The 25467-nt window shown below is 38.4% G+C and overlaps 1 protein-coding gene across 7 annotated transcripts in view; it reads right to left on the bottom strand.

Annotated features, from left to right (window-relative positions):
* Window positions 1–7391: 7391 nt before the first annotated feature.
* RFX3 (regulatory factor X3) overlaps window positions 7392–25467 on the bottom strand; it is a 325131-nt gene continuing 307055 nt past the window's right edge. For 6 of the 7 annotated variants that reach the window (XM_060237388.1, XM_060237389.1, XM_060237390.1 and 3 more), the window contains 6 exons: window positions 17446–17543; window positions 15588–15737; window positions 14468–14676; window positions 13588–13741; window positions 12007–12049; window positions 7392–11184 (listed from right to left, as the gene is read on the bottom strand). In XM_060237388.1, the coding sequence (XP_060093371.1) occupies window positions 10946–11184; window positions 12007–12049; window positions 13588–13741; window positions 14468–14676; window positions 15588–15737; window positions 17446–17543 (893 nt within the window). In that variant the 3' untranslated portion in view covers window positions 7392–10945. The remainder of the gene's footprint in view (window positions 11185–12006; window positions 12050–13587; window positions 13742–14467; window positions 14677–15587; window positions 15738–17445; window positions 17544–25467) is intronic. The other variant, XM_060237392.1, reaches the window with a different exon arrangement.

The following is a 25467-nucleotide window of genomic DNA, read 5'->3' as shown; positions in this document are numbered from 1 at the left end:
AATATTCCATTTTTGTAATTAGTTATTTTAATTTGCATATTTTATTTATCAAGAAAGATACATATAAATAGAAAAACATCCAGGAAACGACAGTGCCAACTCCCTCTTATGCAACTTTTGATCAATGAAGCTTTTAATTTCTAAATACTGAAAAGGAGGGGTGCTGTCATCACTATTTTGACATATTACTAAGACACCATTTTATTGCCCTTTAAAAATAATGGTCCAAGCCAGCAATCACTTTAAGATCTAAACTAGGCTATTTTAGGGGCAAGCTCCATTACTGCTGACGTTATGGTTTAACATCCCAAGCTGACAGAATAGTGTCTCTAGTCATTGATTTTTCAACATAGGTTTTTGTTCTTTCAGTTTTCTTTAACAGAGTCCAGTCTCTCAAATAAAAAGATACAAAAAATATTCAGTTTGAACTGCAATATTCAGCAGATCTTGAAACCATTCTCTTAACCAAAGCAGTTCACTCCACAATTCTAGTGCAATAAATTAGGAATCACAAGTTCTCCATGTCATCACTTTTCTTGAACTTGGCACTAGTGTATACTTGTAGGGTTTTAAAAAATGTAAATGAAATCCAATATTTGTCTTTGACAAGTGGTGCCTGTAAGACTCATGGATAGGAACCTTATCCTCTTCCCCTTGGATGCTAAGCCCAGGCATGGCTCACTGACACCTCTCCAACACAGCTCCAGATCTCTGCTGCGTTTGCCAAGCTAGGGGTGGCTCCTGGACTCCACCTGTGGCTGCCATAAAACCCAGAGCAGTTCCCGGACTCTGACACAGGATAGAGAACTCTGACACAGGTGACTTTATTTGAGGGGGGGAATTAAGCCCCATGCATTTTTTTAAGGTTTTCAAATTCTTTGGCAAACCTGGGGGGGGGGGAGTTCCCCAAATTTGCAGAACTATGTTTTGTGTTAGTGTGGCTCCAAACCACTGAGAGATTTGATACCATGCAACAACTCACTCAACAGCAGCCACACCATAAAAGCTAATGTGCTTGTTGTGAGGATAAAATGGACGACAAGAGAGTATTTGGGAAATAATATGCTGGGGAAATAAAGTGGGGTGTAAATGAAATAATATATAACTGAAGATGGAGGCAGACAAAAGGTAGATAGGTGGGTAGGAAGGAGAAAAGGGAGCAGGAAAAAGTGAGGATAGATTGGTAGGAAGGAGAAAAGGAGGCAGGGAAAAATGAGGATTTGGGATTTCCAGGAGGAAAAGAGGAAATAGTGTGGGGAAACAAAGTGTCCATGTAACTCTTTGTGGGTTTCCTACTGGTAACTGGATCTGGCCTAGAGGCAGACATCATAAAACTGGGTCATAATTTCCCCAGGTATAGGCTGCCAAGGACAGGAAAGGGAGGAAAGGAGAGCCTGTTTCATGTAGTGATTAAGTGCACACTCTAATCTCGGAGGAACAGGTTTGATTCTCCACCGGCTGAGTGGCCTTGGGTCAGTCACAGTGCTTGAAAGAGGTGGTTTCTCAAGAGCAGTTTTCAAAAGAGCTCTCTCAGCCCCACCTTCCTCACAGGGTATCTGTTGTGGGGAAGAGAAGGAAAAGAAGATTGTAAGCTGCTCTGAGATTCTGAGTGAAGGGTATAAATCCAATCTCCTCCTCCTCTTCTTCTAAAGGCAGAGTTGCAGATAAAGGTAGGTGGAATGCTGGATGGGAAGGAGAGGAAACAGGAAAAGGGAAAACTATGGGAGTTTGCTTACAGGGAAAGGGTCCCCCCTTATAATTTATTATGAATTTTCTCAATTTCTTCAAATTTTCTTTTCACGCTTCATTCTTGCATTTGTAAAAGAACACTACATTGGAATAATGAGTAAGGAATAGTTCCTTAAAATAGAATAGGTGACAAGCCTCCATTTTATATTACTTGTAGGACTAATAGACAAGGAATTATGAAACTTTTCTCTATTTGCTGAAAGTGGAAGAGTAAAACATATTCCTGAAGAGCTTGTACACAAAACTGCTAAATACATAATGACTGTTCAGATCCTTAATTTGCAGTATAAATACCATATGCTTTGAACACATATCAGTTTGGACTATGATCTCCAAAGTAAGAGTGGATAGGATGTGGTCTAAGTTTCATTTCAGAAACTTTATAGTCAGTCATTTGGTCTTCATGTATTTATGATTTTAGATGATGATGATGATGATATAAGTACAATCTGGGCTGCAACCCGCACTAGGGCAGCACAATCCAACACCTCAATACACAATTCTTGGCAAGTCCAGGATGAGAAAATATTCAGCGTCAGTGGATACTAGCTTTGTCAATGAAGGAATGAAATTTTAAAAGAAAACTAAGGTTTGATAGTAGAAGTAGAGCTTGTGCACACCTATTTGGAAGAGTATTTATTGGCTCATTAAAGCAGAGCAATTTTAGATGAATAATATTGCTTCAGTCATTAAGACAAAAAGGACACCCACACAGTATATAAAACATCAACACAATAGGACCGGTTCAGTTTGCAGATGCAGAAGCTCTCAAGAGAATGTTCAAGATCTGGCTTCTTTTATGTAGTATATGAATGGATAGCAGGATGGCCATGTGCTAATGATATCCATAATTTTAAAAAATATATTAGTAATATGATGGGATCTTCAATAAAGCCTCAAAATGAACATTCACCCATTTCACATGTTCTGTGTATGCAGATAATGATCACATAACTAATGATCACATACTAACATTACATTTTATTTTTCATATTACATTTTATAGTACATGATATTACATAAGTCAGCACCGTCAAATGCCTGCTGACTTATGGCAACCCTGTGGGGTTTTCAAGGCAAGAGATGTTCAGAGGTGACTTGCCATTACCTGCCTCTATCTCATGACCCTGGTTTTTCTTGGTGGTCTCCCATCCAAGGCTGGCCCTGCTTAGTTTCTGAATTCTGATGACTGGGCTAGCCGGGGCTATCCAGGTCAGGGCATGTATCACATACAAGAAACAATTTCTTTTCCTTCCAAACATAACTTCTTTTCTTTCTTCTGAAGAAAACTTAACAAATGTTTTTTTTCTAAAACACTCTCATCCATAATTCTTCTTTATAAAAATGAAAGCATTCCAATGTTTGTAACAAGAAAACAAATTTATTTATTTTAAAAGACAAGACACAATTTTTGTTTTGAAAAACACAAGAAAGCTAGCCTGAGTTCAAGTCTGAAATATTCAGAAAAATCCTACTATCTTTAGTATGTTCCAGTCATTTGTTTAAACAACACACTAAAAGTTAATATATATTTTTATAATTATAAAAGTTCCCCAGTTATTATACAGTACACAATACAAATTGCCCACAAACTATTATTTAGCTCCTGCCAATTTTGAGAGGACATGATATACTAAAAGATTTAGCATTTTCACAAAAATCACATCAGGAAATACGTATTTACAAAATCAAATACATTATACAAAACCCATCACATTATTCTGTAAAGATGTTTTCTTTAAATAATTAAAAAGTATATTCAACTGTAATCCAAAAACTGGAAAAGAACATTACATTATCTCACACATACAATCTACAAAAAGTTGCTTACCTCATTTACATTATATATTTAGTCAACTGGAAAATAAAACGTTCCAATATATTCTACTAGTGTTTCCTGCATGTCTGTGCTTGTGGGACTGAACAGCATGATCTGCCACTTACAAGTGAAATTTTAATGATGGCACTGAATAACAAAATACAAATTAAAAAAAAAACAGAACAAAAATAAGTTACATCAAAGGTAAGAAAGCCCTGAGTGATAGTTCCTGATTGGTAAGAACTAATATTAACCCAATCAAAGTTTACCACCACAGGCACAAATTTCCAAAGTTTTAAAAAAGGCACACAAAAGCGTAATTATTTTTACAACCTCACTGTCTAATACTAAGTAAAACAAAAACAAACTTTAGATGGAAGAATTAAAGTACAGGAAAATATGCCTTAGTTATTTGTTTTTAAAAGTTATTTGAAACTGTAATTACAATAGTAAATTTAAGTATTTATTTGTGTTGCTATATAAAAAGGATTTACAACCCTAAATACTTTTAGAAGCCTTATGTGCAAGAAGGAACTTCTGTGAATTTTAGCAGCTTACTTTGTAGGATGCTTGCTAGACAAAACTATATCTGGGGAAAAGATTTGAATGTTATCTGACAAACTTCTTATGCTGTTTTACAATAGTATGGACCCCATTCCAGACAAACATTCAAGAACATATTCCTGTTTAAGAATTCAGAAACTAGTGGCCTCTTGTTTATGCAGGGAATCACAGCTAAATTGCCCCATCCAGTTCTTGTTAAAATTAAGCCAGAATAATTCCTATGACTTCAGAGGAGATGTACAATCCACAAAGCACTGCGCTGTTGTGTCAGGGTTACTCATTTCTGTACAGTCTGGCAGCAGCACTATTTGGTGGACAGCACTCAACGTGAGGAAAGTGAAGGAATGCACGGTTTTTAATTCAGTCATATAATTAGCATAATTTTAATTTTTCATAATTTATGTCACTGAGAAATTCTTTCCAAATATTACTCAGGGCTTCCAACCCCAACATAATAATTTTTTTTTTAGAAAACAACAGTAAGAAAAAAAACATAAATCAAATAAAATTGAAGAGAATTTATTTTGAACAAAAAGGCATATTCTTTAACAACAACAAAAAATATTCTCTAGGCAGTCACTTTGTAAGTGGCTTTAACTATTAAGTAAAATTGGTAACGTAAACTCAGTACTACTGGCACATAAATTCACTAGCAGCAATGACCAAGGCATGCAAACTGAGAAGCATTTACAATAAATTATGAATAATAATAAGTTCAAAAACCCTTTGAGTATTGCGTTTATTTTTAATTATACATTAATTTTAATAATTTGTTTGAATAAAGAAAGATTGGTAATACAGTTGCATTGTACTAATGGACAGAATAAACACAGTTGCACCATAAATTGTTTATTGAGAGGTACTGTGTGAAACCAATATACTAGTGTTTTGCAGAACAGAATCTAATTAGGCCCATACAATTTATAACCAAGCCAAACCCAGTGCACCAACTAGAGGCTGCTAGATGCTGGACCACCAGACTGTTCTAGTGCTTTTTGAAAGGCAGCAAAAACAGGTCACTCAAGCTTTTAGTAGGCCACAATGTGTATAGCTAGTGGATTGTACTTAACTTGGAGGGCGATAAGCCTATGTAGAGAATGGCTTGGTCTGGCATTTATAACTATGTTTTCTTTACAGTCTTCAACTACTTTTACATTACATGTACCCTATTTAACATGAGCAGTTTGCTTCTGAATTCTTTAGAAACCCTCTGTGGAAAAACCTGTGTGGAGGATCATATAGTAGACAAAGGCTGTGATCCAAAGCAGACATGTGAGTGGTAGTAATACTGTGTGTTTCAGATTTCTCCTAAATCCCTAATTCCAGAGGTTGACACCATGAAAGAGGTTAAAAGTTTCAATTGTGGCTTACGTCTTCAATAGCATTGTGGCTATAATAGACAATTTACAGATATTTCTGGATCCAGTGTTTTTCCCCCACAAGCACATATAGTTTTATTGAACTGTGGTCATGGTTACATCCTTTGAGGGGCCATTTATAGAAATGGTAGCATGTAAAATTTAGTCTAAAAATATTGTAAAATTCAAGTCTTTGAAAAACATTGCCTATTTACAGATTTTAGTACTCTTATAAGGTTTCCCTACTATTTTGAAATAAAGCTATTTTCTTGTTAAACTATTTTTAAAAACATTTAATGTACTTTACAATTTATGTCTCTGGGATCAAATAAGTCCCTCCTATTCAACATAAAATAGCTGGAATACTAGGTTGCTGTGGGCAGCATAAATAGATGGCAGTGAATATTTTATATCCTAAATGTATTTAAGAGAAAATCAGATGCCCTTATCAAATTCAAGTATTCAATCTGGGGGGAAAATGTTTGGAACAAAGCTAGATCTTACATCACTAGAATGTTTTTAATGGAAGGCCTGGGATACTGCACATTTATGTGCAGGAGGACACAATTTAAAATCTAAAGTTAAAAAAATGAACAGGTTGAGCAGTTCTGGTAGTCCTGGAATTCAAGAGGGCACAACTCTTAAATAAAACTCTTCTTAAACTCTCAAATAGTTTTTCTTTAAAATCCACAGGTCTTTTTCCTTTGCAGGATTATCTGTGTACTTAATATTCATCTCAGATTGTAGGGGCGTTTTCGCACTGACCTTCAAGTGGTGCGACCACCCTCCTCACGCCGGCGGATCTGCAGGGATTTCGCACCAGAAGCGCCGGCGCACCCAAAAGAGCCGGCGACTTCCGTCGCGAAACCAGCTCAAACGTTTTCCTGCTTCTTGGCGGTTTCCGTTTGAGCTGGTTTCGCGACGGAAGTAGCCGGCTCTTTTGGGTGCGCCGGCGCTTCTGGTGCGAAATCCCTGCAGATCTGCCGGCGTGAGGAGGGTGGTCGCACCACTTGAAGGTGAGTGCGAAAACGCCCTAGGAGTTGGGTAACAGTGCACTCAGAATACTTAGTACTCTCACTGCTCCAAAAGATTTGTTCTAGCCATCAGGTTAATTTACAATGCTCAAAGGGTTCATGCAAGGCATTACCATCAAAAGAATTTTCTAACACTAGAACTAAGCACTGCATTTATGCTTCTATTCCAGTTTTCTTTAGTCAACAAACAATTCTGCAAAACACTTGAATACCTCTTCCTTTCAACGTATTTTAATCATATACACAGAGCCTGTCCTATAATGCAGGAATAAGGGCCCAATTTTCAGGAACTGATAGTGCTCTCAGAAAGTCAGAGTTATGTATTCTGGAATTTTATTAATTTTTTTAAAAAAATCTCCAAGGGTGATCCATTTATAAAACCATTCTGTTAATCATATTGTAATAAATATGAAACAAATCTGCTATTCTGCAGATTATGCCTTAAAATCTATGAGGATCTTTGATGTTTTACTGAATGTAATCTGAAACAAATGTTTCAGAAGTTTACAAATACCTCGTTTTAAACTAAAGAAACAGTATGTAGATCTGTACATTCCTGAATGATGGTACCATTAGTACTATTCCAGTATCACCTATTGGTGAACCAAATGTGGTAACATTGCACATTGGTAATTTTTTAAAAAGGTGACCAATCCCTAAAGTAGTGTTGTAATTCCAAGTAACAATACAAAAATTAAAATAAAACAAAGAATTCTGACAGGACAGTACAACACCTGTTAGTTAAAGTGACAGCACCAACTATTTTGCATTCCTGAAGAGTTTATGAAAACTGGGCCTTGTGTCCAAATAAGAAGTTCAACAATACTACCTATATTGATCACTGCATTACCAATTCAAGAGCCGAAAAGTTTTAATTTTTTTATTTTAAAAAGTAATCTTTTTTCAAACTAATGGTTAAAAGACAGGTTACACACAAATCTTATGAGTCCTTTCTTCTGCAGTGTCCACAAAAGTGCTTCAATTAAGTCAGTAGCCTCATTGGTACTCAGGCAACATTTTATTTTATGCAATGTAAGATAGTGGAATAGTGATTATTTTTTTACAGCTGTATCCAGGATCATCTATGAATACACCATAGCTCTTTTAACTCCTGTCCCCAAAGTCAAAGGATCTCAGAGGCAGCATCCAATGCAGCAAAAAGAAGCTGCACTTGGAAAAAGAAATTAGAAAAGCCCTGAACCTGATATGTGTGCATAGAAGCACTTGGGCACATATTTGTGAAGAATCTGAATCCTGGCCCTTATACATAACTTAAAACAATGCAAAAAGAAAAGCTTTAAAGGATTGGTATGAACATATAGGCACAACAAGTAGCATAATACCAGAATGCTACTCAATGTCATGTGGCTTACTGACTATATCCAAAAGCCTCTAGGAATAGGGTTGGGGTGCCATAGGACTCAAATATTGTATTACCTGTTTCTAATACACTTAACTTATAACAAAAAGGAAAAATTAACAACTACCACTGAACTAAATTAAAATCTGAAATTAAGATTAATCTGTTCTGCTATTCCTTCAATCTGTTTGTATTATGGGACATTTTGGATGCATTTGGGACAATATTTGTCTGCCAAGGTTCATCTTATTTGAACAGTTCCACTGCAGACCAGAATACCATTATTGTAGTGGAGTATGAAATACGGATGTGATTTTAAATCAACCTTTTTGGCACATTGAATACAGTGATCAACTTGGGGAGAGGTTGGAGAGGGTTTACAAAGCCTTGCCTCTCTAACAAAACTATATTTGCATGTTATAATCATAATCATTACTCTGCAAAAAGAAAAGCAAACATTTATAACAAGAACAATGATAAAAATCAAACAAGTTTGCCATAACGAAGGATTATACCCAGTAAATAACTTTCATCTAATACAGAACATCCTTACCAAAGCCTTAAAAAACGATGCTGAAAAGTTTTTGTTTTTACATTTAATTTCACTGTATTTAAGTGTAAACATTTCATAATGCACAATGAGAGGGAATAACTATCACAGCTTACTTTTTAAAAAAGAATTGGTGAGGGGTACAGACGTGATGGATTTTGAGGAAAAAAATAAGAACACATTTAAATAACAAAGAAAACAAAATGATAATGGAATACCAGCATAAGAATGGCAGGGATTACTAGACACATCATCTAGCCGTGTCTATGCTGCCAGTGGGCCTCAAAATTCCACAATTTAATGCAAATTCTTAAAGCTTATTTTAGAAACAGAAATCTTCAAATTAAAAAAGTCTTTAGATATTCTTGAAACATGAGAAATCTAGGATCAAATCTGTGAGCAATAAATATACCACTGTTTTCACATGCTGTTTAAGCATTTGGTGACTGCAACTTTAAAGATAATCTTTCACACAACTGGCAACAAGGCCTCATATTTTCTTCTTTTACAAAGGCCTTTCTATAGTCCGAAAAATTTTCTTTGTGCTTTCCTTCATTTTTGGTTTGTTTAAATCAAACTAAGGATTATCAAGGTATCTTTTAGACAAAAAAAAATGCTTAATCCATTACATATATGACATGCTGATTAAAATTCAAGAGAAAATAAAATATGATTTAACCATTAAATGAAATAGTAGACTGACCCCCCACATATGCACAAATTGAAACTATATGCTTGTTTTTTAAAATTTGCTTACTTTGCTTTTTAAAGTAAAAAAAAAAAGAAATAAAGGGGTTTAGGAAAACATGCATTAATTCTTGTTTGGGAGTTGGCTAACCTATTCTGTTGATCTTGTTATGTTAAAGCTAGTTTTTTTTTTTACCCACTCCCCCCCAGCCAAGAAAATCTGATTAGTAATAAAGTGAAATTCAGCTATAAATAAGAAATAGGTTGTCACTCTAAGAGGGATATTAAAACTATCTAATAAAAAATCTTGATTTTTGATGTAACCTGCCCTTACTAGTTAGGGAATTTGAAAGCAGGGGGAGGAAGAGAAGACAGGCACACTTTGTTGAATCAATGTAAGAGTTATTAACAAGAAAATCTTAGCTTCAGTTCTGTTTTAAGGCACCATGTAATAGCCGAGGTACAATGATCCCTGATGTACATTCTTAAATGGCAATGGTCCGTCTAGCCACCTATTCAATTCTATGCAACTGGGAAATAAGTACAAGTGACATGTGCCAGTTTCACTGTCTCTTAACATTTTATGTAGAAATGAAATCCACTTAAGAACTAGGAATTATTTTGAGCAAAATTACAATGCAGGTTGCTACATTCCTTGCATCCAATAATTTATCTTTAACAAGAGCAGCAGATTGACCTATCAAGAGGAAAAGGACATGGAATAAAAAAGTCATCTGAAAGGAATGGTTTCCTGCATGTCCAATTCAGCATAAGTAGCACAGACTAAAAAGATACTTTTTTAGCTTCAGTATCTAACATCTGTAGTCCCACTGAAGAGCAGAAACCATCTACATAGTGGTCCCATTTGTTTATGAGGCACACAATCCACCAAGCGCTACAGAAACACAATCTCCAATCATTTAAAATGTGGTTTTACCCTTGTTTTGCATCATATGTATGGTTTGGTTTGAATCTTGCACAAGCTTTACATAAATGAATGGAGGCTGTGAAGAGTCAGCATTTGGCCAGACTGTCCCTGAAATCAGTAGTCCTAAAAGAGTGGAGTTGTTTAAAAAATAACTAAAACTGATTTTTATAAGGAAACTTGCACTGTCTGTGATGGAGTCATATGTACATTTATTAAGTACACATTTCCATTTGTTATCAGAGCTCTTTTTTATCCTGCAATCATTATAATAGCTCTTCCTGTGAGAAAGAAGACAGTCTATGTTCTCAAGCATCTAGCATTATAATAAAATTTCCAATCCCCTGAACACTCTGAAATATATCAAAATAGCATCTTCCAGTTCTCTCCAATGAAGGCTGCCTTTTTATAGTAACTAATGCAGCAGCTGTCAAATGAATATGCCTCCAGTGTAAATCAACAAAGATTTTTTGATATTTCAGAGTGCATTTAATTTAAAAAAATCCATTTATACAAAATCACCATGACTAACAGTTAACATTAAAATATTTTGTAAAAACTATGAAAAAATTAAATTACTTTTAATTATAAAGAGGACAAAAACATTAACATTAAGCTTTGCAAAAACCCTTCTGGACTCTTGAAACTAAAAAAACTTTTAATATTAAGCGGCCAGTGTAAAATGATTGTATTTACCAATTTATTTTTTTCCAAAAGAGACCTGGCAAAATACATACACCCATTCCATTTCACAACTCCAGTAAAAGTAGCGTTCAAGCACAGATAAAATTTGACAACAGTCAACCTTCAGACTTCTTTTTTTGCATCCCTCCCCTCCCCCATGATAAGCCCAACATCAACAGGGCTAATATAATTTGAAAAAGTAGCTTTAATAATTGTTAGACTGCAGTATATGTATTTCCAGTAGCACTGCATTGTCTTATAGTTTGAGTAGCTGTAACAATGTGCTCATTGTGAAGAGGATTCAGGAGGCTCTGCTGTACTCCACTCTCGAGTACCGGCTGTAGGCAGCCCACCTGAAAGGCCTGGCTTATTTCAGTCTTCTCTCTCTTTGCTTGTGGCTCTCCAGATTCATCCAGCTCTTCGTCTATTTCACTTTCAACTTCACTGCCTTCATCTGCACAAATAATACACCATGAATCTTGCACTCTGGAAGAGCCATATTCTTATGCCGTATTATTAGCAATTTTAACAATGCTATAATTAACCTTTAGAAGGGAATCAGCTAACCCTTCTGTGACAAAATCCAATACTAAAAAAATAATGTATAGACATACCTGACTAAGTTCTATCTTTCTCTTTGACTCCTTTATGAACTTGATTTCCTCTCAATATGTGGTTAGTCAAATAATCTGAGATTTTTAAAAAAATGTCCTGAAGCTGAATTTGTTTCCTGTTATCTTGACTACTGCAATGCACCTTGCTGTTTTTTAGTGGGAATCTATGTGAGCAAAAGAGCATTTCTGTTCATGGGGGGGGGGGGAGGGGAGGGGGAACACCTTCCACCATTGCTCCTTTCCTACTGTAGATCACATGTCATTTCCAATAATCTCTTGACATTCTTTTTGAATAACACAGGGCGCTTTTCAGTGGGAAGGATGGCAGGAAAGATCTTTTCCATAAGCACAACTTTACTTGTGGTTGTGTGTTCAAGCCGATAAGTATAAGTATTACAACACTGATTCCACATTCATTATGTATGTTTGCATACTGCAGTCTAGCTCCATCAGGTTTGCAAAGGTATTCAGTCTTTATCATTTCATCATAGCATAAAATTCATCCCTCACTCTCATAACCTACAACCAGGCTTTGAAAGTGGTTCACCACTGTGTCAAGCTTGTCTCAATTTAAGTCTGATTTACACAGTCAATAAATTCAGATGGTCCTGGTAACATGCTACAAATGCACTCCAATATACTATAATTTAAATAATACTAACCTTTGTCCATATTTCCAGGGGACACAGCATTTAAATCACCAAACTGCAGAAAAAAAATATGAATGTATACCGCTTTGATATTTTATCCTCATACTCTCAATAGTAGTCCAATTTGACAATGAAGTTTTAGTAAGCATACCCACAAAAGTAACACGTAGCAAGCTTCATAGTGTACATAATAGTGTACATAACTGGTATACAACCAGGCCTCAGATTCAGTGGGAGCTCACAGGAGCACAGCTCCTGAACCTTTCTGAAAGTTCCACCAACTCCTTCTGAGAGTTCCACCTCCTTGTCCATTGAATAGTATTGCAGCTGCATCCAATCCCTGGAAGAGCTCCACCACCTGTTTTTCTACAAAACTACCCCTGTATACAACCAATTAGCTATGACACCTTTGACTGTCATAACTGACCCTTATGGAGAATTCTCAAGCTGTAAGATGAACTTTATGGTAAGATCACATGAATTCTAGTATATGCCACATAGTCCTATAAATTAAAGCTGACTATGTTGAAATACCTAGGAATCCATACAGGGTAAAAGAGAGAAGGAAGGAAAATGGAAATGGAAGAAAACAGTTTGAGTATTTGACAATAGAAAGCATCAGGCTGCAAAAGCAGCAGCGTGAGTTTTGTAATGCTTTGTGAATAAACTTAAGGAGTGCTTGTTGACTCTTCATAAGAAACTGTTCATTTTTGCCCAAGAAATAAAAATATTGAGCAATATGTAAGATAGCTAAAGATTTTCTACCCTTTGGTGCAGCAAATGAGATAATTGAACATGACATTAATCAATTTATAAGGGCTAGTATTTCTTTCAGCATCAAAAAGAGAACATCTGATTTTCTTAAACTGAAGCAGTATTTTAATGCAATCAATACAAAACCCAAGAGAATAAATCAGCTAAAAAGGAGATATTGCTATAACAGGAAACTCCTCTCTGGGAAAAAAACGTTAGCTTTTCTTTGTCCAGCAAGAAGCAGTGAAAGAATTGTTATTTAACTTCACTCATGTGGACCATCAGAATGACAATAATATGTAACTTCCTATATGTTTTATTGAAGATGACAGGCTTGAAAGGAATAGCTATTTAAGAACTACTCTAATATGATTGGTAAAGGCCATAACAATCAATCACACAGTGTATAAAACATAAATAACATCATTAATACAACTAGACCAAAAGGTGCTTATAAGATAAAAAACTTTTCTTCAGATACAACTTTAGATCATAATTTTTGACTGCCAAGTCAAACAACGACACTTTGTGTGACACAAGCAAGTCAGTATTTGACAGAAGAAAAATCAGCTTCTCTGAAACTAATATGGTGAATGATAAGAGAAAAATATTAGTTTCAGCACTCAAAAGCAGGTCGATTCCAAACAAATATATTAGAAAACTTTAGCACAATAATTTTGATTATGTACCTGCCCTCCTTTTGAATTCTGCAATAGCATGCATTCCCCTTAAATGCTACTTTATATTATGTTACACTTTGTTAACTACACACATTTTGGAGAAAGTTATCCCCAGTTCATTTTTATATCAACTAGGAAAGTAATCTACTTGTGGACTTACCTCTCCCATGACTGCAATAGGTGTCTCTCCTGTGGCTTGAGCAACTCGATGTTCTACCAAGTAAAACATGTATTCATCATACAATAGACGGATCAGATGAAAAGAACCAAAGCTAGCAGCACTGCGCAAAGTTAAATCTCGAATAACCATTGAGCTGTTCAAAAATGAAAATATGAATGGGAAAACATCATCATTCAATAAACAGTTCAGAAACCTCTGAAGCATATAAAATAATTTTCAAACGATTTAGGGCAACATATTTATGTTACACTAGGAAAGTTCTACTAAAATGTAAATGTCTCCCTTTTTTCAATCAGTATCATTTATTTTAGAGATATGGGGAAATAGCATAGCAGAAAAGTGGCAGAGCCTACTGACTGGTAAGGAAAATGTATCCTCAGAAGTACAATAGAGTACATATTTGGAAGTAATAGAGCATTAATTCACTTAATGAAATAATTCAAATTTTGGATGCTCAATATAATTTCATGGGCTATAACTAGATACAGCGGCAGGCTATATGATGCCTATTATGGTCCATAAGGATCACAATATCTATATGTAATTTGGGTTCTCATCTTGAGCAGGAGATTAGTAACATCTTTCTTCTGGTCAATTACCATCATCCTACAGAGACAAACAAAACATATACAGGTTAACACCCCAAGTCTTCATCCCCAACTACAACAAATCCCAAGCACAAATACCTCCTTTTGTCCACTTTTATCTCTTGTTACTCTTGAGTCTTTCCCCTATCTATGTCAAACTGTATGCCACAGGCACCTTCAGACATGGGTTTGGTGGTGGTGGTGGGGTGATGTTATAAAATTCCATGTATATGAACAAAACAAACCTATTTAGAACGTTTTTAGATACTAACCTGTAGAAGGACCACTTTAATAGAAACTGCCGTGCTGCTTTAGGAAAACTAGGCCTTCCTTCATATGGTTTCAGTGCTTGCATCATTACATTATCAAGCCAGGCAGCCCACTGCTCCAGAGTGCTCTGCTGCTGAAGAGTCATCTTGAAATCTGTTTCCAACCTCTGTACCATGTTGTCATCACACTGGCACACCCAGGAAGCCTGCTCCTGTCACAGTGCAAAAAGAAGTCAAAAGAAGGGAAGCTCCACATATCTCAATTCAATTATAAGTCTAAAAACAGAGAATGAATAAATAGAACTTAGCACAGGGGTGACTACAGTAGCCAGTGTGATATATAATCATGACATTTCCCCAGAATCTTTGAGTGAATGGTGGATTTGGAGCACAGGAACCAGGAAGAGGAGGAACAGAATTTCCGGTCATATGAATGTTTCTGAATGCTGCTTCTTGTTACTTATCTGTGGATTATCTGATTATTTAAAATGGGTCACTAACTATTATCTTCCACAAGTTGGCTTAGATAACATTTGCCTATAAAAGCAACAGGTACATTCATTTTAATACTGGCAGATGCTGCAGATTCTAAAATATGGACATATTTTGCGATTATTTTCTTGTAATGAGAATTACATACAAGCTGTCATATTTGTGTTATGTACCCTTTGCATGCATAAACAAGGTAGTCTTGTGGCAGTTTTTCTAGATGAAACTATGACAGTTAGCTCAGAGACTCAAACAGGAAAGAAAAATATCAGACAAGGGAAAGGGGGGATTGCCACTTGAGTTACAACTGACCAGTTGATCTTTAGAGGGGGCTGAAGCGCAAACATGGCAACAGACAAGGTAGTTACCAGCAACTCATGAGAACCACTATTTGGAAGATATGCATGAGTTACAGTGCTGCCTTTTAAACTGTTGGTGAGCTGTTCCTTGGCTGTGTACTTCAGGCTGTACAGGAGGGGAGCCATTGAAAGGAGGAGGAATCATGCTGTATTCAGATCTCCTCGCTTCTCCTTCTAAGGCCAACTAGAGCAGTGTCCTAGAGCCAAGGCAACAGGGAGGGTAGGGTCTGAACTTCCCTCCCAGAACACGTATGTATTGGAATAGTCCAGCATACCTGGACATTGGCAAAATCAACACGGTTGAGGTCATTGAGCATCTGGTTGATTTGAGAAGTGTTCTGCAGCACAGCACGAGCCGCCTGAGCCAGGTGATTAAGAGATGTGTATCTTCGCAGAGTCTGAGCAAAGGCACTTACAGCGGCAACCTAGGAAGACAGAGAAGAGGTTAAAATGTATACTTCTGCTTTCACATATGGGCCAGCAAATTTCCCAAACAGACTTGCCTTTGCTGAGAAATGTATTTTTCACTTTTTAAACTGACATTTTCAAAAAGAATGTGACACATATAACAATGCAGTCAGTAAGCCTGGCTTTGAGCCATTCAATCTTTCATGAGATAAGATAAGTCAAAGCAAGAACTCTGCATTTGAAATCAGCCAAACCCAACAAGCTTGACTCCTAAAAGAATTCATACAGTCTCTTGGACAGATAATAGCCAGTTACTCGGGGACCTGATAGGAGTTCTCCAGGGGCATGATTCAGCCCCCGAGATGCATGTTTGACACCCCAGATTTACATGATGTTTTAAGGGTGTCTGTCACAGCCCTTGACTTGGACATTAATGCTTTGGCTAACAGAAAACAGCCACAAATATCACACCAACTAGGTAAGCATTTGTACCTAGTTAAAAGGATGCTGAGAAACCCGTATAAGGGTCAAGAAGCAATTGTCAGAACGGGATATGGAACAACTGATTGATTTAGAATAGGAAAAGGAGTTCAACAAGGATGTATATTGTCACCCTGCTTATTTAATTTATATGCAGAGTACATCATGTGGAATGCTGGCCTGGATGAAGCACAAACTGGAATTAAGATTGCCAGGAAAAACATCAACAACCTCAGATATGCAGATGATACCACTCTAATGGGAGAAAGTGAAAAGGACCTAAAGAACCTCTTGTTGAGGGTGAAAGAGGAGAGCACAAAGGTAGGCTTGAAACTCAACATCAAAAAAACTAAGATCATGGCATCCAGCCCCATCACTCCTTGGCAAATAGAAGAAAAGACATGGAAGTAGTGGCAGACTTCACATTTCTGGGATCCAAAATCACTGCAGATGGTGACATGAAATCAAAAGACATTTGCTCCTTGGGAGGACAGCTATGGTGAACCTAGGCAGTATAATAAAAAGTAGAGCCATCACCCTGCCAACAAAAGTCTGTATAGTCAAAGCTATGGTATTTCTAGTAGTAATGTATGGCTGTGAGAGTTGGACCATAAGAAAGGCCAAGTGCAGAAGAATAGATGCTTTTGAGCTGTGGTGTTGGAGAAGAATCTTGAGAGTCCCTTGGACTGCAAGAAGATCAAATCAGTCAGTCCTAAGGGAAATCAACTCTGACTGTTCCCTGGTTAGAGTCGGACTCGACTGTGCGACTGAACAACAACAAAAAAGGATTCCACAATAAAATGTTGTTCCAAAATGGATTGCATTCAAGTTAACATTTCTTCATTGACCTTTGAATGTTTACTTTTGATCTAAATGGGTAGATTAATAATTTTGTTATATTTTTAATTGAAGATGTGGCTATCTTTAGGCATTGGGCACACTAATGTAGTCCCCATGTGCCAGATCTCCTAATGGGAGAACTCCTAATGTAAAGTATTCCTTGAACAGGGATTTTAGCCATCTGTAGAAAAATCTGAGGTTTGTGGGAATATTAAAGACATCATGTACTATCAGAAACGTTTCATACAAATCTGTATTACATAAAAATGAAGATTGCATTCTATGGATTTTTTTTTTTAAAGAGTGCTTTTGACATTGGCTCTCTCTAGTTGTGACAGAGGAATTAACAATAATGTTTTACTAGTGTTTCCTAATGCCCTTTTTTTTCACAGTGACCCAGTTTACCTTGGTTTGAATCATTCTCTGTGGAATATTGTTCATGGCATTGGAAAGCCAACCTTCAAGGCTTTTTGCAAAATTGCGAATGGCTTGGGTCAAGGCACCTATGAAAGAATATAAAACAAATGAAAAAATCAAGGCATGCATGTGTTGAAAGATTCCTGTCCTTGAATATTACAATTACATAGAGCAGAGGGAGGCAGTTTCTGCTTGTAGAAGTATAATTATCACAACTGAACAAATGCTGATGCATAGTTCTAATTACTTTAGGACCAATAAAGAGAAATATGACACAGAACTTAAAGTAGAACAGTATTCCTAACATTCTCAGTCTAATAAATAACATAGTTCCAAACGTAACTTTCACTGAAGTGGTAAACCTATGTTTGGGAAAAACCACTACAGGCTTCAGGTAGTTTCTATTGTTTGAGAAGCTTTCAGTGATGTAATCTCCACCTGCAGGCTGAGGTAGTACAGCCTAGACTTAAGTTCACCCCTGTAGCGACAACTAATTCCTAGATGAAAGTTACTTATTATGCTATAATTTCACAGCAGGTAAAGGAGTAATCATGACAATATCAATCCAGAGTAAGTGTACTATTAGATAAAGGTATAGAACTTACTCCTGCTGTGGAGTTGCAATGCAGTATGTGATCAACTACTATCAACAATGGAATATTTTGATATATACTGGTATAAATATAGTACCAGCTTTTGGATTTGTACTGACATGATATGTGGTCTAATTTGATGCAGTATTTTGATTAAGTATTTTGATACTGACTAGTATTATGCACCATAATTTGAAGTTCCACAGTTATTATTTCTTTATACCTAATGCTCCTTCCCTTCTCTGTGCAGTTCTTAGCTCTCAGGTCTCTCTTTGTCTTTATCTTTGTTCTAGCACTCCAATATTACCTTGATCTATCTAAGAATCAGTGTTTGTTTTTCATAAGCATATGTCCATACCTGAAATACTTATCCATATTTTCAAATACATGAAGTACTCAGTTTTCAAAGCTGGCATGTAAAACCAGCCAGTCATGCCAGGGCTCTTTCAATTAGTCTTCCCAACCCTCCCGCCCTGGCGGGGGACCCCAGGATTTCCACCCTCTTCCCCCGCTCCCCAAAAAAATGGAAGCGGGGGGAGGGGGGGAAACGGCCCTGGGGAGCATGGCGAGCCGCCCGATCCTGGAGCGGGCGAGGCCGCCGCGCCGCTGCCACCCCCTCCCCACCCACCGCAGCTGCTTCTCCGAGATGGGCCCAGGCTGAGCCCATCTCGGAGGAGCAGCCAAGAGGCGGCAGCAGCGCAGGCAAAACCAGCGAGGCAAAACCAGAGAAGGGGAGGGCAAGGCAGGCCGGGAGCATGGCAAGCCGCGAATCCGGGCCCTTCTAGGACCCGGACTCGCGGCTTGCCACGCCCCCGGCCCGCCTCCACCCCCCCTCCGATTCCACCCCAGAGGCAGAGTGGAGCGAGCGAGGCCGCCGCGCCGCTGCCGCCCCCCCCTGCCTCACTGCAGCTGCTCCTCCGAGATGGGCTCAGCCTGAGCCCATCTCGGAGGAGCAGCCACAGCGAGCGGAGAAGAGGCTGCAGCCGCGCAGTGGCATAGCCCGCTCCGAGACGGGGCGGCTCACCACGCTCCCCAGCACCGTTTCCCCCCTCCCCCTAGCTCCACCCCAGTGTCTCCTGGCTCCACCCCCAAAGTCTCCTGGCTCCACCCTAAAAGTTCCCAGATATTTCTGGGATTGGACTTGGCAACCCTACTTTCAATATATATGGAACACAAGTAAAAGAGCTACTTCAGATACATTAAATGGTTTATGCATATCCAATAAGACTTCTAACCATTTTTCTTTGAAGGGTAGACCACATGTCTCAAAACAAAAACATACACCTACAAATACATCAAAAACTTTTGAAGAAACACCCGTGAAGGTTAAAAATGACTTCCTGTTAGTTCAGAAGTGGTTGCTCTTTGAAAAACCCAAGTCAGCATTCCTGCATGTCATACAATTCTCTGAAATAGGATCTATGAAGAAGAGAAACCAGTAAAGTAGTTCTCCTGATGTGCTTAGATTTGCCTAAAATGTAAAGTTTCAATTCAAATATCTGTTTTCTCCTACAATGTTAGAAGATCCTTAAATGCGTACATCTGAATATGCTGACACTCACATTTCTGAACTACACTCAGTCACCAGCATGCAGTCTTGAGTTCCCAAATAAATAATATAACTATACACTTAACAGATTAGAAGCAGAGAAAACATCTATCATCATGGGGTGTGTGATTATGTCTCATTAATTATATATTCAACAGGCATCTGACATTTAATGAGCTTTCTATAACATTGTCTTAACGGAATTGATGGATGCTAGTCTATATCAGCTGAGTAAGTTTTTAACACAAAAGTGGTGGAACAACGACAGGCTTTCATTGGGATAATGACCGAGGGGGGCCTCTGGAGCACCAAACAGTGAGAAGCCAGGAAAAACTGGCTACACATACACTACTTCAGATTATAGCCTATGTGAGGGATTCTGCGTGTATAATATATTTGGCATCCAGTGCTACATAAAACTAACTAAACATTAATCATTAGTAACTGGTCTGAAAACCAGTTTCTAAATAACGTGAAACTTAGATTCAATGACTAATGAGGACTGAACACCTATCCTCAACAGACACCTACTCTTTGAAACTCTTTTGTTAAAAACATACAGACCCTCAATTTTCGCAAATATCTATTTATAACTATACATTTATTCTTATTCTATTACTTTTACATTCTAATATGGTTATAAACTACTTGCTTTGGAGATTGTGTCCATGATCAAATTAAATCAGAAAGGAACAAATGGCAACAATAGCAGAACCTTGTGTTAGTACCAGCTAAAATAACAAATATGGACATTACACTAATCATGTTGTTTGGATTTTTAAAAAATGGGCCTATATGACTGCCTGCAATTTTTGTCTACAATAAAAAAAATAGTTTTTAGGTTGCAGTCTTAGGTTAGGCAGACAGATAATTTTAGGTTAGGCAGATAGAAATTACACTCCAGTAATGGTGCCCAGTTGTCTCAGAAAGGACAATATTACATAATATTTAACAGAAAGCTGTATCTATTTCAACTTACCATACAAGCAGTGGTAGCAGAAGATGGTGGGGGGAGGGGAGAATAAGAAACCATATTTCTATCAAGAATTTAGCAGTTGCAAAGAAAGGTCCCCCCCATAACCAGAACCAAATGATTAAAATATTAAACATTTTGCAAGCTTCTGAAGATTTATACATTTTAATTAATAAAAAAATGTGATTATATTTTTTCAAGCCAATGAGTGCATATAGATTTGTACCAAATCATTAATGTTTCAACCTAATTCAAGTATGTAAAAAGATTTGATTTCCCTGGTGTTCCCTGCCTTGAGTCTCAGTGAGAAATGCAGCCTATAAACAGGTTCGGCTTCAGGGTGTCTGGTGCCCAAGGTGAGGTGCCGCCCCACCACCTGCACCCTTCCTCCCTGGTCCCCAATCAGGGCAAGTGCCATGGCGGTGGTGCAGCACATACACCTCAGAGTGCACATGCCACCGAGCTGCCGTAGCTCAACCTGGCTTCCAGAAGCGACGGTGGATGGGTGGCAAACATGCTCTGAGGTGCATGTTTGCCGTGCTCATCCATTTCCCCAAGGAGGTGAAAGGGGGAGGGCCCAACTTGGCACCCCCCCAGGGCTATGCCCTAGGAAGCTGACTAAGGGCTGCCTAATGGATGGATGGATGGATCAGCCCTGCCTATAAATTATGCAAGTAAATCAACAACCTGTTCTTTTCTTTCTCCTTCTAGCCAAGGGCCCTAGTTTATTTACTCATTCTTTCCCTTACGTAACTATAATTATCTTATTTGTTTTATCTTCTTGTTTCCATTCTCAATCTCTTTGCTTGTTTGTTTTCTCAAACACTGAAACACTATTGACAGGCTTCTGTTACCTTATACTCAAGTTTAAATTTTTAATTTTTTGCTTTCAAATCATTTTGGCCCATCTTACCTCTTCCTCTTTTTAGTAGCCTTTTTGTTGTCTCTTCTAATATTGTCTACTAATACTTTCTCTCTTAGCTAAACCTAGGATTACTATTTCTATTTCATACTTCTGCCTTTCCCCCTCTTGCTATCCTTTTTTACTGAAATTCACAACTGTTTAAATACAGCTTGGAAACACACTTTTCTCTCTAGTTTTGTCTCTTTTCTCCCCCTCTTCCTATTCTTTGTGTCCTCTTCTTCTGGAGAAAGGCATCATCACTGGAAGAATGGAAACTCTAGATCAAAACCAATGTATTTTGGGATTTAAAAAGCTCTTCAATTGTATTCCTTGAAATATTTTTGATGCTGGGATGATTACTATACTTGAAACGAGGATAGAATCAGAATGGAAAGCTTTAGTGGAGAGCAGAGGAGTAAAAGTGACATGACAAAGCAAGAAAATTACTTGAGCTTCCTTTAATAGGGCACATGGAGGTTGCTACTAGCAAATACCTATGCAGCCGCACATAATCTGAGATTCTGAGTGGAGCAGCACACTTTCCTATAGCACAGGGAAAAATCGCTAGTATTACAGCCCTTGTCTTTAGAATTTTTGTATTTTAAACATGACAAATTTTATATATTCTTCAACTATGCCACATGTGTGGCTTATGAACATGGCATGTATGTGGCTCTAAACCACTCAAAAGCGCTAATCCTCACAAGTGCCACACACTGCATGTACTTAAGCAGGTCTAAGAGCAGGAAAGGCAATTTTTAACAGATTCGGCGGGTAATATTAATTTTTGATTGGGGGAAAAACCCCAGCTTTCAATAGTTCAAAGTTGTTCACCTATACTTACCAGAATGAAATTTTAAATATTTCCTAGGTTAAAAAAGAGTAAAATATTTTTGAAAGCTGACACACTGTAGCTTGAGTGAAGAGTTTAGATGTGGAAAGGTTCAGTGCAAATTCCTGCTCAGACTCCAAGTTAACATGAAAATCTTAAGCATCTTATCTCTCAGCCTAACACCTATTCTACAAGGTTGTTGTGAGAATAAAATTAAGTAAACCCTTGTTAACTACCCTGAACTTAATAGAGTAAGGTACGAATCAAAGTACAATCCACATCAAACTGATATTAATAGCTATAGATGGAATCCATATATATATTGTAATGCCTGGACCCCTCCTCCCTTGAAGGACCAGTCTGGTACCTTGGACAATGTGATGCAGGCAACCTTCTTTCTCAACATCTCATAGGGTCACTCTGCTAGACTTTTACGTGGTCTGAAAATAGGATCAACATAGGTCCTACAATCACATGGAATGTGTGTCATCAAATACTGGCCAGAGGCTTGTCTGGGAAAAGTGATCCTAAAGTTGCAAAGGTCTGGCTTTTGGCACTTCTTTTCCCTCTTTTAAATCCATCAATGCCAAAGAGTAATTTTCAGAAAAGGCAGTACAACTAACCCATTCCCCCACCTTGCCTGATTTTTTCCTACATTCTATGTGAGTCTATAGTAAAAATCATTTTAATCCCATAACATCCCTTTGTAGTAGTTCTCTTGTCCTGTCTATTAGAGGTCACCAAGCACAATAGACATTTTCACATGAATGTTACATTGCATTCACAACCCATGGGAAAGCTACGCAGCTTCCCTGGTTCATTCACACCATCACAGCATTGTTCTAGGAGCAATCACGTTATTGCTCAAAGTTATATAAACCACCCTCTGTCCAAGAGAGTGTGTGTGTGTTTGGACGTCCATTGACTTACACTCCCAGCCACAAGGTTGGGTAAACTTGAGTGGAATGCTGGTTCGTTTTGCTCATCCTTCTGCTTGGATCTATATTCTCTGGACAGGTAATATAGTCCCATAGAATAAGTTCCTTTCTGTCTCTATAGTAAGTAAGTAAGTAAAATTTTATTTATATCCCGCCCTCCCCCGCCAAGCAGGCTCAGGGCGGCTAACAACAACAGAAAATAACAATACATTAATAAAACATTAAATTAACCTTAAAACCAATTAATACATTAATTAAAAACCGTTACTAATCTAATAGCATTAAATTAACACTAACCGTAATATTGTCATTTGACGCTATGCCTGTCAGTTGGTATTGATGGCGGATCTCCGGACTGGACTATTTTGATGTTTCCTTGTTATGCACTTATAGTTCAGCTATTCATAAACGCCAGTTTAAAGAGGGTGGTCTTGCAGGCCCTGCGGAACTGATCAAGGTTCCGCAGGGCCCGCACCTCCTCTGGGAGCTGATTCCAAAGGTATGGGGCCGCGGAAGAAAAGGCCCGTGTACGGGTATTCTGGAGTTTAATTTCTTTTGGCCCAGGGGTAGTCAATCTGTTTTTTCCTACTGACCTCAGTGCTCTCTGGGGCTCATACGGGGAGAGACGGTCCCTCAGGTAGGTCGGTCCTCGGCCATATAGGGCTTTAAAGGTAATGACCAGCACTTTGTACTTGACCCGGTATACAATCGGCAGCCAGTGCAGTCCGCGTAGCCCCGGCCGTATATGCTCCCATCTTGGGAGACCAAGCAACAGCCTGGCCGCCGCATTCTGCACTAGCTGTAACTTCCGGGTCCGGCACAGAGGCAGCCCCATGTAGAGGGTGTTACAGTAGTCCAATCTTGAGGTGACCGTCGCATGGATCACCGTTGCTAGGTCCTGACGCTCTAGGAAAGGAGCCAGCTGCCTCGCCCGCCTCAGATGGAAAAATGCTGACTTGGCAGTGGCTGTTATCTGGGCCTCCATTGATAGTGAAGGCTCCAGTAAGACACCCAAACTCTTTACCCGCTGCGCCGCCTTCAGCGGCGCACCGTCAAAGGTCAGGAGAGATATTTCCTTCCCCAGAGTGCCACGACCCACACAGAGAACCTCTGTCTTCAACTTCAGCCCGCTCAGCCTAAGCCACGTTGCAACAGCCTGTAGAGCCCAGGTTCCCCGGGGCGGAGGTGGGCTGGCCGTCCATTAGCAGATAGAGCTGGGTGTCATCTGCATATTGATGACAACCCAGCCCAAACCTCCGGGCAATCTGGGCAAGGGGGCGCATATAGATGTTGAATAACATCGGGGAGAGAACTGCTCCCTAAGGCACCCCACAATCTAGTGTGCGCCTCTGGGATTGTTCACCCCCAATCGCCACCCTTTGTCCCCGACCCATGAGGAAGGAGGAGAGCCATTGTAAGGCCAACCCCCTAACCCCTATGTCGGCGAGGTGGTGGATCAGCAACTGATGGTCGACCGTATCAAATGCAGATGACAGATCTAGTAACATCAGCACTGCCACACCGCCTCGATCCAGTTGCCGCTATAAGCTACTACCTTTATTTTCTGAACTTGTATGTGTGTTTAGAGTGCTCTTCAACTGATATTTATTTTTATTTCATTTAACTTTTATTAATATAAATCATTTCATTAAGGCCTGGTTCATTTGAGAGTTCTGAGGGGGAAAATCCCCATAAACATAGGTGGAGATCCAGCTTGTTGCCCCTCTTGAATTGCCTGGGTCTCCTAGCTAATTCCCCCAACAAACTCAGGAGATCCTCACAACCCCTTGTTACCTTAGGGTAACTATATATACACACATACACACAAACAAATTGGGTATCTACATGCTTTCAGTACTTTCATCAATAAATTTATTGTTCATGACCACTAGCCTTCACGATTAAAACATATCTAAAACAAATTACAAGCAACCAAGTTAAAATTCTATAACCTCAGCATACACTCAGAACAATAATACTAAAACAATTCAGTTAAGAGGTATTCTTAGAAACAAAGTTCACTTTAATCTTCCTAGCAATCAGGGCTAAAAGAGCTAATCTGTAGGAAACAGAGGGCTCCGCATCTACATGCAGTAATCCCAGGACTAAAATGGGAAAAGGCAGGATACATGACTCCGAGTCCTCTCACACACTTCTCTAAGTTCTTCAGGGAAGAAGAGTTCAGTCAGAAATATACTGCAGGAGCTTACTGATTCTTTAG

The sequence above is a fragment of the Heteronotia binoei genome, chromosome 4 (assembly GCF_032191835.1).
Source record: "Heteronotia binoei isolate CCM8104 ecotype False Entrance Well chromosome 4, APGP_CSIRO_Hbin_v1, whole genome shotgun sequence".
Classification (NCBI taxonomy): Eukaryota; Metazoa; Chordata; class Lepidosauria; order Squamata; family Gekkonidae; genus Heteronotia; species Heteronotia binoei.
The sequence above is the reverse complement of the archived record's forward strand: the minus strand, read 5'-3'. Positions and strand labels throughout refer to the sequence as shown.